This window comes from Ornithorhynchus anatinus, chromosome 8 (assembly GCF_004115215.2).
Source record: "Ornithorhynchus anatinus isolate Pmale09 chromosome 8, mOrnAna1.pri.v4, whole genome shotgun sequence".
In the NCBI taxonomy this organism is placed as follows: domain Eukaryota; kingdom Metazoa; phylum Chordata; class Mammalia; order Monotremata; family Ornithorhynchidae; genus Ornithorhynchus; species Ornithorhynchus anatinus.
Window position 1 is genome coordinate 70,200,436 of NC_041735.1, and position 14,752 is coordinate 70,215,187.

Below are 14,752 nucleotides of genomic sequence, written 5' to 3' on the forward strand. Positions count from 1 at the left end.
CCTAACTCATTCCCCTGCCCTGCTGCTTCTGCTTTGCTACTGCTGCTTACTCTGTTATACTCTCCCAAGTGTTTAGTACAGTACTCTGCACACAGGACTCAACAAGTTTGTCTGCTTGACTGATTGATCGAAAGATTCTTAGCACAGGAAATCAACTGGGATAGTATTAGTGGTATTTAACTAGCGCCTTCTGGGTGCAATGGTGCCATCCCAACTGCTTGGGAAAGTTCAACAGAACCCCGAGACACACCCAAGCGCTTAGTACAGTGCTCCGCACATAGTAAGCGCTCAATAAATACTACTGAATGAAGGAGCTTCCACTCATGGACTGTGGAAAGGTTTTGACATGTTGCCTGTCTCTAAGGAACACCCAACCCCAAGAATGGATCTTTAACCTGCTGTCACAGAGAGGTGGGGCTTAGAGAAGACCTCCTGGAGGAGGCGTATTTCTCGAAAGCTTGGAAGATTGGGAGGGATGCCGTTTGGCAAATAGGGTGGTGGGAAGCAGTGGAGGGGGAAGGTTTCCATGCATGGGGGCGGATGTGTGCAGGGCATTGGGCAGGTGGAGTCATAAGGTCCCTATTAGACTGCAAGCCCGCATTGGGCAGGGATTGTTGCTATCTGTTGCTGAATTGTACATTCCAAGCACTTAGTGCAGTGCTGTGCACATAGTAAGCGCTCAATAAATACTATTGAATGAACGAATAAGGTCACTTGAGGGGAGCGAAGAGTGCAGGCTGGGATACAGTGGGAGAAGACTTTAGTCTTCTAGAGTAGGGTAGGGAGGAGAAGCGGTGGACAGGGAACATGATTGCTGGATCTGTATTGGACTCTCCCAAATGCATAGTACAATGTTCTGCACATAGTAAGCGCTCAGTAAATGCCACTGACGAGTCCAGTGGCCAGGAAGCTGTTGGGGACAAAGAGGGGTACAGCTACTGAAAACTTTGGGAAAGGGAGATGTGTGTTCTGATGAAGTGGAAGACTGAGAGCATGCTGGTTTTCCTTTTTGGCCAGAAAGTTCTAATCCTGAGGCTGATGCCCCTCCACAGTTCTTCTTTGCCGTGTTCATTAACCTTTGTCAGCTTTTAACTCTTTTTAAAGTCTTGTCATTTCCCTTAACTGAGCTTGCCAAGGAAGACCTTGCCTGACAGGAAAAGAATTCTGATGGCTTACTAGTATAGTCTTCCGTGGAATGTTAAAGGAGCTTTTGACCCAGCAGCTTTAAAAGTACTTTGTACACATTAAGTGCAGTGAGTCCTGATCCCGATTTTCAGTTTACAAAATCTATTAGAGTACTGGACCAGACTTGCATTCATCCTGGAGAGTCACAGACTCTTCGTTGATGTGGGCAAAAGAAACCCCTCCCTGCTTTGGCTGAGGTAGTCATTCTCCACAAACACCCTTAGATGACGGGGTCAGTGTTTTATTGATCAATCACTAGCATTGAGTGAGCACCTACCATGTGCTGGGCGCTGTACTGATTCCTGAGAGAGAACTTGTTCCCTGCCCTCATGGTGCTTGCCCTCTGTTCCCCCTCCCGCTCTCCCAATGTGACTCTGAGGCTGAATCGTCAGCAGCTAATTCTCATCCTGGATCTGCTACTTGTCTGCTATGTGATCTTGGGCAACTCACTTCACTTCTCTGTGCCTCAGTTCCCTCATCTGTAAAATGGAGATTAAGACTGTGAGCCCTATGTGGGACCGGGACTCCGTCCAACTTGATTTAGCTTGAAACTACCCAGCGCTGAGAAAGAGTGCCTGGAACATAAAATGTTGGTATTTGTTAAGCGCTTACTATGTGCCGAGCACTGTTCTAAGCGCTGGGGTAGACATAGAGGAATCAGGTTGTCCCACGTGGGGCTCACAGTCTTAATCCCCATTTTACAGATGAGGGAACTAAGGCACAGAGAAGTTAAGTGACTTGCCCACAGTCACACAGCCAACAAGTGGCAGAGCTGGGATTCGAACTCATGAGCCCTGACTCCAAAGTCCATGCTCTTTCCACTGAGCCACGGTGCTTCTCTAGTAAGTAAGTGCTTAACAAATGCCATAAGAAAAGCAGCTGTGGCCCCGAGCCACCCCCCCGACATCCACGAGGAGAGGTGTCCTGTTCACGAGAAGCAGCGTGGCTCAGTGGAAATAGCATGGGCTTGGGAGTCAGAGGTCATGAGTTCAAATCCCGGCTCTGCCACCTTTAGCTGTGTGACTGTGGGCGAGTCACTTAACTTCTCTGTGCCTCAGTTACCTCATCTGGAAAATGGGGATTAACTGTGAGCCTCACGTGGGACAACCTGATTAGATACAACCTGTACCTACCCCAGCACTTAGAACAGTGCTCTGCACATAGTAAGTGCTTAACAAATACCAACATTATTCACAGATCCTGTAGGGGGTGGAGGGGGCAGACCCTGAGGCCGAGGAAGCATCTGGTCCCAGTGGCCCCAAAAGACCCACCGCAGAGTTGCTTTGCCTTCGAAAAGGCTCTCAGAAAATACAGAGATGGGTTGGGGAGAGGCCAAGAACATAGAGAAGCCTGGAGGCTTAGCGGAAAGAGCACAGGCCTGGGAGTCAGAGGACCTGGGTTCTAATCCTGGTTCTGCTGTAACTTGCTGGCTATAACCTTGGACAGGCCACTTCTGTGCCTCAGTTTCTTCATCAATAAAATGGGGGTTCCATATGTGTTCTTCCTCTTACTTAGACTGTGAGCCCCACGTGGGATAGGGACTATGTCTGAACCATTTGACAGTACTTGACAAATAGCAAGCACTTAATCAAATACCCTATAAATGAGTGCCTCAATAATAATAATAATAATAATAGCTGAAATCCTAGAAGCTTAGAAAGAGAATCTTAGAAGAGGCCCAGGGGCAAAGGATACGGAAACTTGCATGGCCAAAGGGCCATCTCAAAGAGTACCACAAGGAAGCCGCCAGCCTTTCACAACAACAACAACAACAACAATAATAATTAATAATAATGACATTGATTAAGCAGTACTATGTGCCCAGCACTGTGGTAGTATCTTTTAATGTTATTTGTTAAGCACTTACTGTATGCCAAGCACTGTACTAAACACTGAGGTAAATACAAGATAATCAGGTTAGTCACAGTCCCTTGTCCCACATGGGGCTCACTATCTTAATCCCCATTTTACAGATGAGGTAACTGAGGCACAGAAAAATTGAGTGACTTGCCCCAAGTCACACAGCAGAAAAGTGGTGGACCTGGACTTAGAACCCAGATCCTTGCAAAATAAGCAGGTCCCTCTCTACTTACAGTGCACAGTCTAGTGAGGAAGGAGAACAGGTATTTTACCTCCATTTTCCAGATGAGGAAACTTAGGTACACGGAAGATAAGTGACATGCCCAAGATCACACAGGAGGCAAGTAGTGGAGCCAGGCCTAAAACCCGGGCTCCCTGAATCCCAATCACCAGGCTGTGCTGCCTGACAGATCATATGAAAAACAGGGAGGGAGATGAGCCAGAGAGTTTTGAAGACACCTCCTGGACAAGGACCCAAAAATTCAATCAGTTAATCCGTCAGAGGTATTCATTGAACTCATGCTGTGGACAGAGCACTGACCTAACCACTTGGGAGAGCACAATAGACTAAATAGACACGTGATCCCTGCCTTCCAGGATCTTATAATCTATCAGAGACAAACCCTAATATAAATTACCAATAAAGGAGACAACCGGTTATCTTTCTGTGCCTGAATGTGTTTCCTGATGTGTGAACTGGGGTAAAATGTTCTTACCTGCTGCCTCCCTCCAAAGATTGCTGCACCTGACATCAACTCTGAGGGTTTGTCAGACAGGACCCTGCCGTAATAATCGTGGAGGTGGGTCAAGCACTGTACTAAGCGATGTGAGTAGTTGCAATTTAAGTTGTTCAGGCACAGCCCCTCTCCCACATGGAGCTCTCAGTCTAAGAGGGAAAGAGAAACAGATATTTTCAGCTCCACTTTACAGGTGAGGACACTAAGACTCAGAGAAGTTTAAGTGACTTATCCTTGCTCCCAAAGCAGTCAAGTGACAGAGCCATGATTAAAACCCAGATCCCCTGATTCAGTTCCTCGTCTGTAAAAGGAGGGCAAGCTAAATTGTGAGCCCCTTAGCACACAGGAAGTGTTTAATAAATAATGTTATAAAAGGACATAGAAGCTTGAGGTCAGTCAGGCCAAGCATTGAAAAAGGCTACATGGAAACAGTGCCAACCCCATTCCCTTATAAACTCTTTGAGGACAGAAACCGTGACTTACTTTTATGGTACTCTCCCGAGTACATAGTACAGTGCTCTCTCAGGGCCCAGTAAGTGCTTGGGAAATAAGAATGAGTGAGAGTCGGCCCTCCAGGAAGCTTCCGGTGGACCCCAGCATGGACTCTGTGCTGTCTCCGAGGAAGGCTGCCATGCCCGTGGTCCCAGTCCAGGCAGGAAAGACTCCAAGCTGCACTGTGACGGGAAATTCCAGGGAAATAATAATAATAATTATTATGTTATTCGTTAAGTGCTTACTATGTGCCGAGCACAGTTCTCTGCTCTGGGGGGGATACAAGATAATCATGTTGTCCCTCATGGGGCTCACAGTCTTAATCCCCATTTTACAGATGAGGTAACAAAGATAGAGTCCTCTGCCGAGACCAAATTCTGGAGTGTAGCCAGTGAATTTGGGGGGTGGGGAGGGGGCGAACCTCTTGCTTCTGGGGTCCCTTCCCAAGCATTTAGTATATTACAGAGCACCTCGTGAGTACTCAGAAAATCCCAGGTCTCCTCCTACTACATCATTTTCCTGGTATGTATAGAAATACTGCATATCAATCAGTGGTATTTTATGAGTGCTTTCTGTGTGCAGAGCATACTAAGGACTCGGGAGAGTACAGTATACCAGAGTTAGTAGACACATTTCCTGCCCACAGTGAGCTTAAAGCCTAGAGGGGAAGACAGACATTAATGTAAATAAAGAATTTATAACATATAATTTAAAGATACGTACACAAGTGCTGCGGAGTTGTATGTATATAAGTGCCATCCCAAGCTCTTAGAAAAGTTCAGCAGAACTCCCGAGACGGAATCCTGGTCCACAGCTTCCACTCCTGGACTCTGGAAAGGTTTGAACACGTTGCCTGTCTCCGAGGAACACCTGAACCCGAGAACGGATGTTGAACCCGCTGCCGTGGAGAGGTAGGGGTTAGTCAGAGAAGGCCTTTTGGAGGTGGCGTATTTCTCGGAGGCTTGGAAGGTCGAGAGGTTTCAACTAGAGGGATACAGTTATAGATCTGAATCTTCAGCCTGAATGACAGACAGGATTTTGTGATTTTTTATTTGAAGGAAATTTTTCACACCCTGGTCAGCAACAAGTAAAAAAATGAATTGTCAACTTTCTCTTCTGTTTGTTGAATTGTGTTTCCCCCCATATCTGGTAAGTCAATCAATCACTGTGTGCGGGGCTCTACACTAAGTGCTTAGGAAACTACAAAAGAGTTGGTAGACACACTCCTTGCCCACAAGAAGCTTTCAGTTTATAGGGGAAGACAGATATGGAAACGGATTCAGGAGAGGGAAGGCAGTAGAAAATATCCTCTGATGTGAGTGTGTGTTTTTGTCTCTCAGGTGGTCACGCTGTGGTACAGAGCCCCGGAAGTGCTGCTTCAGTCCAGCTACGCAACCCCGGTGGACCTCTGGAGTGTCGGCTGCATATTTGCCGAAATGTTCCGTCGAAAGTAAGTGATGCTCATTCGATGGGGGCCTCGACTGGAGCGGGTGTTTGATGAGCATGTGTGGGGCCGGTTGGCGGGGAGGTGGTGGGGGTCACTTGGACGTCGGTGCCGGGGAGCATACCCAGCCATCCACAGGAGGTGCCTTTGAGCTCCGGCCTCCTGGCCCATGGCTCGGCCCAGCTCTTTCCGAAGCAGATACCCCCGGGGGAAGCGGCGGGTGGAAGGAGGTGACTGCGATCGCCCGGCAGACCGGTTGACCCAGGGACGGCGGGTTGGCACCGAAATCTATTCAGGATGCTGGAGTTGTAGCTGGCATCTTTCTGAGGGCCCACCGTTGGATGTCTCTGGTAGTGAGCTCTAGGGAAGGGCTTGAGTCCTGTTTCAGTGGGCTGGAGGCCTAGAGGTGTGTGGATATGGATGCGTGTGGGTTCCTTTATTTACGGCCCCGGATGTTATAGGTTCATTGCTCCTGTTCACCATTTTGCCCATCATAACGTTTTCCTTGTAAATAACCTTCGACCCATGGGGACAGACCAGTGAGCACTCAGGAGCCTTTGGAAGGCTTCATTTACTAGGTCTCTCATTCCAGTTCCCCGGAGGAGTGTCCTCACAGGATGTGTTTGGGTGGGGTATTGCTAGGGTTGGGCAGGGAGGGGCTAAAGAGGTGATCGCCAGTTTGGGGGCAGTTGGATAGCACTGAGTGATTAGGTGGTCCAGGTGAATTCTTGGTCCATTCCTGGTCCTGTTGGTCCATTCTTAGGTTGGCCCATACCCCGAGGCCTAGACTGACCCCCCCCAGTTAGGGGATGGGGACATTGGGCAGTTTGTGGGGGGAACCTGGACTGAAACTAAGCGTGGAGGGGACAGGAGGGAAGACTGGAGAAACCATTCATGTCTGCAGTAGCACAGTGCATAGACTTAGGCTAAAAAAGGCGAGATATCCTAGGGGGCGGGCAAGTGGTGGGCAGCTGCTGAGCTGTGAACCACATCAGGCCCAGACCAGCTAGGATTTTTGCCCTAGCCCAGGAAAAGTGGAAGGCTGAAACACAGGAGATCACAGCAGAAAACAAGCAGTCTCCAACATTTCATCAGCTCTACTGCAGGAGAGATATCAGGAAAATCCAAATAACATCTGAAACTAACATAGCTTAGTGGGTAGTGCACGAGCTTGTGAGTCAGAAGGACCTGGGTTCTAATCCCAGATCTGCCACATGTCTGCTGTGTGACCTTGGGAAAGTCACTTCACTTCTCTGTGCCTCAGTTACCTCATCTGTAAAATGGAGATTAAGACTGTGAGCCCCACGTGGGACAACCTGATTACCTTGTATCTTCTACGGCGTTTAGAACAGTGCTTGACACATAGTAAGCGCTTAACAAATACCAACATTATTATTATTATTATTAGGGGGATTGAGACTGTGAGACCCATATGGGACAGGGACTGTGTCCAACCCGATTTGCTTGTTTCCACCCCAGTGCTTGGCACAGTAGTAAGCGCTTAACAAATACCCTCATTATTATTGTTGATCCCGGCTCCGCCATATATCTGCTATGTGACTTTGGGCAAGTCACTCCACTTCTTTGGGCCTCAGTTACCTCATCTGTAAAATGGGGATTAAGACTGTGAGCCCCATTTGGGACATGGACTGTTTCCAAGCTCAGTGACTTGTGTCTACCCAAGTGCTTAGAACAATGCTTGGCAACTGTCTCTATCTGTTGCCGACTTGTTCATTCCAAGCGCTTAGTACAGTGCTCTGCACATAGTAAGCGCTCAATAAATACTATTGAATGAATGAATGAATGAATATAGTAAGTGCTCAACAAGCACCATAATTATCTGTAAAATGGGGATTAAGACTATGAGCCCCATGTGGAACATGGACTGTGTCCAACCCGATTAGCTGGTATCTACCCTAGAGCCAAGTACAGTATCTGGCACATAGTAAATGCTAAACAAATACCATAAAAGGAAAGCCATTGCTCCTAGTGGCCACCATAAACCAGGATTAACGTGTGTACCATTTGGAACAAAATATGTCACATGCAGGTCTTTGCACTTGCACCCACAGCCCCAGGGAACAAATGTGGTCGAATGCAGAGAATGGCCAAAGACCTCTTTCCATGCAAGGAACTTTGGCACCTCCAGTCAGGAATCAATCAGTCAGTCAGCAATATTTATTGAGTGCTCACTGTGTTCAAAGCACTTGGGAAAGTACCATCCAACACATTCCCTGCCCACAAGGAGCGTACAGTCGAGGAGGAACTTACAGTCTAGAGAACTCATACATGAGTGCTAGGCATGCACTACGTAAGCCCTACAGATGGCCAGGGGGTTTATGTGATTTGGAAAGCTGTGAATTAACCTGGGAAGGCTTGTTGGAAGAGGTGGAATTTGAGGAGAGATTTGAATGTGAAGAGACCAATGGTCTGTCAGATTTCATGAAAGAGAGAGTTCCAAATCAGGGGAACAGCGTGAGCAAAAGGGTGGAGGAGGCTGTGTCGAGCGTAATACAGCTAGAAGGTTGGCTTGGGAGGAGCGTAGACAGTGGAGACCCCCTAAAGTCGGTCGTGAGGAGTTTCTGCTTGGTGCAGAGAGACGTGGGCAGAGGCTGGGAGGAGGCAGGTGGAGGATTTTGACGGGAGGAGAGACGTAGGCAGAGCAGTGCCTGAGGAAGATGATCCAGGCAACAGCAGCAGCCTGGAGTTCAGATGGCACAGAGGATAGGCTGTAATTTATTTGTTATAGCTCTAATTTACTTATCATTTTTGTAATTTATTATATTGTCTGTCTCCCCCTCTAGACTGTAAGCCCACTGTGGGCAGGGATTGTTTCTGTTTATTGTTGTATTGTACTCTCCCCAGCACTTAGTACAGTTCCTTGCACACAGTAAATGCTCAATAAATTTGATTGACTGACTGAGAGGCTGAAGGCCGGGAAACCGGTGAGGAGGCTGGAAACAACCACCATAGCAGCCAAGACAACCATCTGGTCCTTGGCTCCTAACCTCTGTTCCTGCAGGGTGGCCACAATCTTCTGAGAAGAAATAGGAGGGCAGATGGGGAGAGTTGCCCTTGGCCTCTCTCGCTTCTTTCAGTCAAGAACTTGAAGAGGGAGTTTAAATCCACCTCCCCCCAGACTTCTCTAAAACTTAGGAGCGAGTATTTCACTGAGCCTGTTTCTGTCCACTGTTTTTCCCCTAAGTAGGTCTTCACATGTGCCTTCCTTCGAGAAGCAGCGTGGCGCAGTGGAAAGAGCCTGGACTTGGGAGTCAGGGGTCATGGGTTCGAATCCCAGCTCCACCGCTTGTCAGCTGTGTGACTGTGGGCAAGTCACTTAACTTCTCTGTGCCTCATTGACCTCATCTGTAAAATGGGGATTAAGACTGTGAGCCTCACATGGCACAACTTGAGTACCCTGTATCTACCCCAGTGCTTAGAACAGTGCTCTGCACATAATAAGCGCTTAACAAATACCAACATTATTATTAAGTCTGGCCCTCTCCCATGGTCCTGTGGATCTAGTATCTGATAAAGACTACGTAGGCAGGCGTTTCTGGTAAGGCCAGGGCCCATATCTTGAAATTACAGTACCCCCCAGGGACAGGGGCCACGTCTTCTAATTCTAAATCACTTTGTACAGTGGTCTGCACACAGTGAACGCTCAGTAAAAACCGCTGATGGATTGACTGCCCCTCTAGACGGTAAGCTCATTGTGGGCAAGGAACATATCTGCCAACTCTGTTTTATTGACCTCTCCCAAGCACTCAGTACAGTGCTGTGCACATAGTAAGTGCTCAGTAAATACCATTAATTGAAAGAATGAAACTGCCCTAAACACTTCTAGGAATTGTGTTTATGGCAGCAAGTTGAGCACCTGGCCTCATGGGTCACACAACAGCTAATGGCTGTCTCCCCCTCTAGATTCTAAGCTCACTGTGGGCAGGGAATGTATCTATTTGTTGTCATATTATACTCTCCCAAGCACTTAGTACAGCGCTCTATGCGCAGTAAGTGCTCCATAAATGCAATTGAATGTATAAATGAATGACAGATATAGAAAACTCTATTTCTAGGGATGTTTCTAGATAATGTGTCTTTAGGAGTTCTAGGCATAGTATGCTTTTCACGGATTCACTTCTCCTTATGTTGTTCCGATGGTGCAGATAAAACTGCATGTGTGGGGGTGCAGGGACGTGTTTGTGTGTGTGTGTGTGTGTATGTAAGAAAAGTAGATGTGATTGTACAAGTTCATTGGCAGTGTTTTAATCAAGGAACACTTGATGCAAGGTCCTGGCTGGGCTGGATGCCTGACATTTGGGGGCTCTCATTATGTAGGGGATTTATCTCGAGCGGGTATGTGATATAGTCAGCTGAGTTTTATGAGATGGGCCAAATACGGAAAGGGATGGAAATACAAGGCCAAGTGAACTGAGGGGAGATGGTTCATTGCTGGAGTCTCTTTATCTTTCCATCGTCTGAGTTCTACATTCTTTCTTCTTCCTTGGCTGTGGGATGTAGGGAGGACCGTTTGGCTTCCATGGTGGAAAGGGATTTGTCCTCGTTGGCCAACAGGTATCTGGGCCCTGTCTGAACATGGCGCCAGCTTTCACACTGGCCCCGAGGCTGGATCCAGCAAGCCCGCATGTCTGACCCACTGATCTCCCAGTCAACCTGGAGGCCACAGCGACCACCCGACTAGTCATCTGAGAAGTAGCGTGGCCTAGTGGAAAGAGCCTGGGCCTGGGAATCAGAAGGCCCTGGGTTCTAATCCCAGTTCTGCTACTTGCAACCTTGGGCAAGTCATTTAGCTTATCTGGACCTCAGTTTCCTCATCTGTAAAGTGGGGATTCAAAAATCTGTTCATTTATTCAATCGTATTTATTGGGTGCTTACTGTATGCAGAGCACTGTACTAAGCATTTGGGAGAGTACAATACAACAATAAAGAGACACATTCCCTGTCCCCAATGATCTTACATCCTAGAGGCGGAGACCGACATTAATATAAATAAATAAATTACAGGAATATACATAAGTGGTGTGGGGCTGGGAGGGGGTGATGAATAAAGGGAGCAAGTCAGGTTGACACAGAAAGGAGTGGGAGAAGAGGAAAGGGGGCTTAGGGAAGACATTGGAGGACATGTACCCCCAATAGGCTTTGAAAGAGGAGAGAGTAGTTGCCTTTGGATTTGAGCAGGGAGGGTGTTCCAGTCCCGTGGGAGGACATGGAGGAAGGGTCGGCGGCGAGGTAGACGAGATTGAAGTCCTCTGAGGAGGTTGGCATTAGAATAGCGAAGTTCATGGGCTGAGTTGTAATAGGAGAGTAGAGAGGTGAGGTAGGAGGGGGCAAGGTGATTGAGTGCTTTAAAGCCAATGGTGAGGAGTTTTTGTTTGATGCAGAGGTGGATAGGCAACCACTGGAGTTTTTTGAGGGGTGGGGAAACATCCTGAATGTTTTCATCCTGAAAAAAATTATCTCCATCCTGCTTAGAGTCCCATATCCAGCAGAGATTGGGTCTGACCTGATTATCTTGTATCTTCCCCAGGACTTACTACCGTGCTTGGCATATAGGAAGCCCTTAACAAGAAATGCTAGTAATAGTAGTTTTAGAGTAGTAATAATATTCCAGCTATAGCTCGGATTGGTGAGCACAGAGCCTTCCAGGCAAAGGAAGGAAAGACATTCTCCTCAGTTATTGTTGTTCTTGTGTGATAAGCCTGGGGCGGTGACCAAGTGTAAGTGGCTTCCACACACTGGGTTCAAGGAAGTGAGCGCAGGCAGCCAGCTCTGGTCCGCTCCGGGATCTCTGCGTGGGATAAAGCTGCCCTGATAACGGGGGTGGATCCAAGGCCCCGAGAACCAGGAATGGGGCCTCCCGATGCTGGCCGGCCAACTCTTCCTGCTCGGCAGGCCGTTCTGATTTCCCAAGCAGTGGGCCCAGCGAGACCAGTCGGGCCCTGAAGGTCAGTGTCCGGGGGTGAGAGTAAACATTTTCCGATTGAAAGAGGAGCATTTCAAGTTACTACACAGAGGCACCAACTGTCGCCAGGGAGATTAAACCCTTTGAACACAGGGATGGTGTTCTCCAAAGTGTGACCCTCCCCACTGCCTAACCCAGATCCTGCCACCCATGAGGCCCGGGGCTCTCCACCTTTTGCTCCCCAGCCTCCTGGCTCCACCAGTTTGGAACTTGGTGACATCACCTCTCAAGGAAGCATTCATTCATTGATTCGCTCATTCATTTGTATTTATTGAGTTCTTACTGCGTGTGGAGCACTGTACTGGGTGCTTGGGAGAGTACCATATAACAATAGACACATTCCCTGCCCACAACTAGCTACAGCCTAGAGTCTAGAAAGCGAGTGGTGCCTGCTGTGAGCTGGGAAGCATCCTTTATCACGTGACCGGTAGAGACCCAGCGTGCTGGCACGTGATCTCCCCTTGCTGTCTTAAGCTCCGAGACCACCATCCATTGTAATAATAATTGTAATGGTGTTTGGTGAGCACTTATTATGTGCCAGGCACTGTACTAAGCTCTGGAGTGGGTACAAGCAAATTGGGTTGGACCCAGTCCCTGTCCCATGTGAGGACAGATGAGGGAACTGAGGCACAGAGAAGTGAAGTGACTTGCCCAAGGTCACACAGCAGACAAGTGGTGGAGTAGGAACTAGAGCCCACGACCTTCTGACTCCCAGACCCGGGCTCTAGATGACCGGCGAATTAGGGAATAGCACCCCAACGTCCTCGGTGCATCGCTAGATCCCTCAGTACTGAAGTGGGCAGAGCCCACTTTCAGAAGCCCAGAGAACTCGACAAAGCAGAGAGTTCCCCTTAGTCCCCACCCCGCACCATCCCTCCTTAATGTCAGAGGGCTCTCTGATCCTTAGGGAGCAACACAGGTCAAAGGTTAAAGACCTGGCTCCCCCAGGCGGACCGATGTCTAGTGGATGGAGGTGGCCCCGCTGGGAATGTGCTCTAAGTCTGATTTGATTATCATGGTCCTACCCAGTGCTTGGCCCCTAAATCAATATAAAGTCTGCCCAAGTGTACCTAGCCCAGCTTCATGGATGCAGCTTTTTGTCCTCTCTTGGAAGTCAGGGAACTAATCACATGCTTTGCAGCCCCCTGACCGCAGAGGATGGCCACATCAGGCAGGTTGGCCGCCGAGGGAAGCTCTGGCCGAAGGGTGATGGAGGAGAGAGGGAGAGGGCTCTGGGGCAGCACGTATCTGCCACCCACGTCCTGCATGGCAGGTCCCACACAGCAGCTCTGTTTCAGCTCTGAGGGTTTATCCGGATCCAGTGGGGAGGGAACATGTCTGCCACATCTCTACCTTTGCCCCACCTGGGCCAGGTACACACACGGTGGTTCCTGTCATCGGCAAGGCCCAGCGCTCTACCTGGTAGGGGGAAGGGCATCCACAGCAGCTCCCACCCTCCTTCCTTCATCATTTCCACCCTCCCTCTCTTCCCTGCCCCCATCCCCAGCCCAGACCAAGGGAGAGCCAGGCCCCTTCAGGGGATCTAAAAAAGATCAGGGTTGAAAATGATAATACGGAGTCTGATGACAATGGACAGGAGATGAGACACTCCCTCCCCCCAGACCTCATCTCGTCCCCTCCCTTCCCTCCACCCTCACCCCCACGAAGGTTTTGCTCACATTTTCCCCTTGGCCTGGGCCCGTTGGTATTTTCTCAAGTGTCGACAGTTGAGCTGATTGAGAGCCGTTAGTCAAATCCAGTAACAGCATTAATCTGTGGTTGGAGATGACTGTTAAAGCAGGGGCCAGGATCATTCAGTTGTGGTTTGGCTTCCAACTTCCAATCATGCCAGACTTCCAGCCAGAGGAATAGAGGCTGTGGTAAAGGAAACGGTTGATAAACCAAAGAAACCAAAAACTGTCACTCCCCATAATCAAAAAAAAAGAAAAAAAATTTCAGGGAGGGGGAAGCAAGAAACCGAAGCAACTGCAGTCGACAGACAGATGGGTGGACAGTTCTGTGAGCCTCCCCAGTTTGATGTGTTCATTCTATGTGAGGCTTACAGCCTCCCCCAGTGATTTCAGTTTTCCAGAAAGAAAGGAGAGAAGGTATAGACCAAGTCCCAAGGGTCCTGCTGGGGATTCCCTAAGCCAAAGGGCTTTTCTTGAAGACAAGCAGTAGATGATGGAGGTTGAATCGAGGCCGGGTTTTGCCAGCTTCCTGGCCCGCTCCTCAGACCACAATTTATCTAAAGAAACTAGTGTCTGGACTCTGAATTGGGCCCAGAGAATTCTCCTTCTGACCTTCTCTCCTGGATTTTCCAGAACCCATTTTCAGTGATCTTAATTTCACTCATTCTAGAGACACCTACCTTGTTCCTAACCTGTCCCCATTTCCTTGGTTGGATTTCTAGAGCTTTGGACTGGCAGTTCTGCAGGCGTGTTCACCAGACAGATGTTTTGTTTTGTGTGTTTTTTCCATAAAGACCATTTGCAAAACACCTTTTTTTCAGTGAACTAGGAAACCAGTTGGATCCTGACAGAAAGCAAAATCTGCAGGAGCAGTGTGGCCTAGTGGAAATAACTCAGGCCTGGTAGTCAGGAGACCCACAGTCCAATTGGAACGAAGGATGCAGGAATTCACCGGCCATGGCATCTCGCTGGGTCCTGGGAAATGTTCTCAGGAGATTTTGTTCCATCCTCTCTCCTACCATATCCATCTCTCCCCTGTCCCTTGGCTCTGTAATAAAATGGTGATATCTGTAAAGGGTGTATAATGTGCCGAGCACTATTCTAAGCACTGGGGTGGGTACAGAATAATCAGATGAGAAACAGCCCCTTCTTTATGTGGGGTTTAAGCGGGAGGGAATACAGGTATTTAATTTCCATTTTACAGATGAGACAACTGGGGTGCAGAGAAGTTGTGACTTGTTCAAGGTCACCCAGCAGACTTGTTCAGGGTCACCCAGCACCAAGGCCAGAATTTGCAAGGCAGACAGAAAGTATGTGTCTTACTTATATAGCTGTTTTCCCTCAGCCATCGACTAATCAT

The 14,752-nt window shown here is 48.5% G+C and overlaps 1 protein-coding gene across 1 annotated transcript in view; it reads left to right on the forward strand.

Annotated features, from left to right (window-relative positions):
* Nucleotides 1-14,752, forward strand: part of CDK6 (cyclin dependent kinase 6) — a 199,304-nt gene that overhangs the window by 138,196 nt on the left and 46,356 nt on the right. Inside the window, exon 4 of the mRNA XM_029070593.2 lies at nucleotides 5,615-5,724. Within this exon, the coding sequence (XP_028926426.1) occupies nucleotides 5,615-5,724 (110 nt within the window). The remainder of the gene's footprint in view (nucleotides 1-5,614; nucleotides 5,725-14,752) is intronic.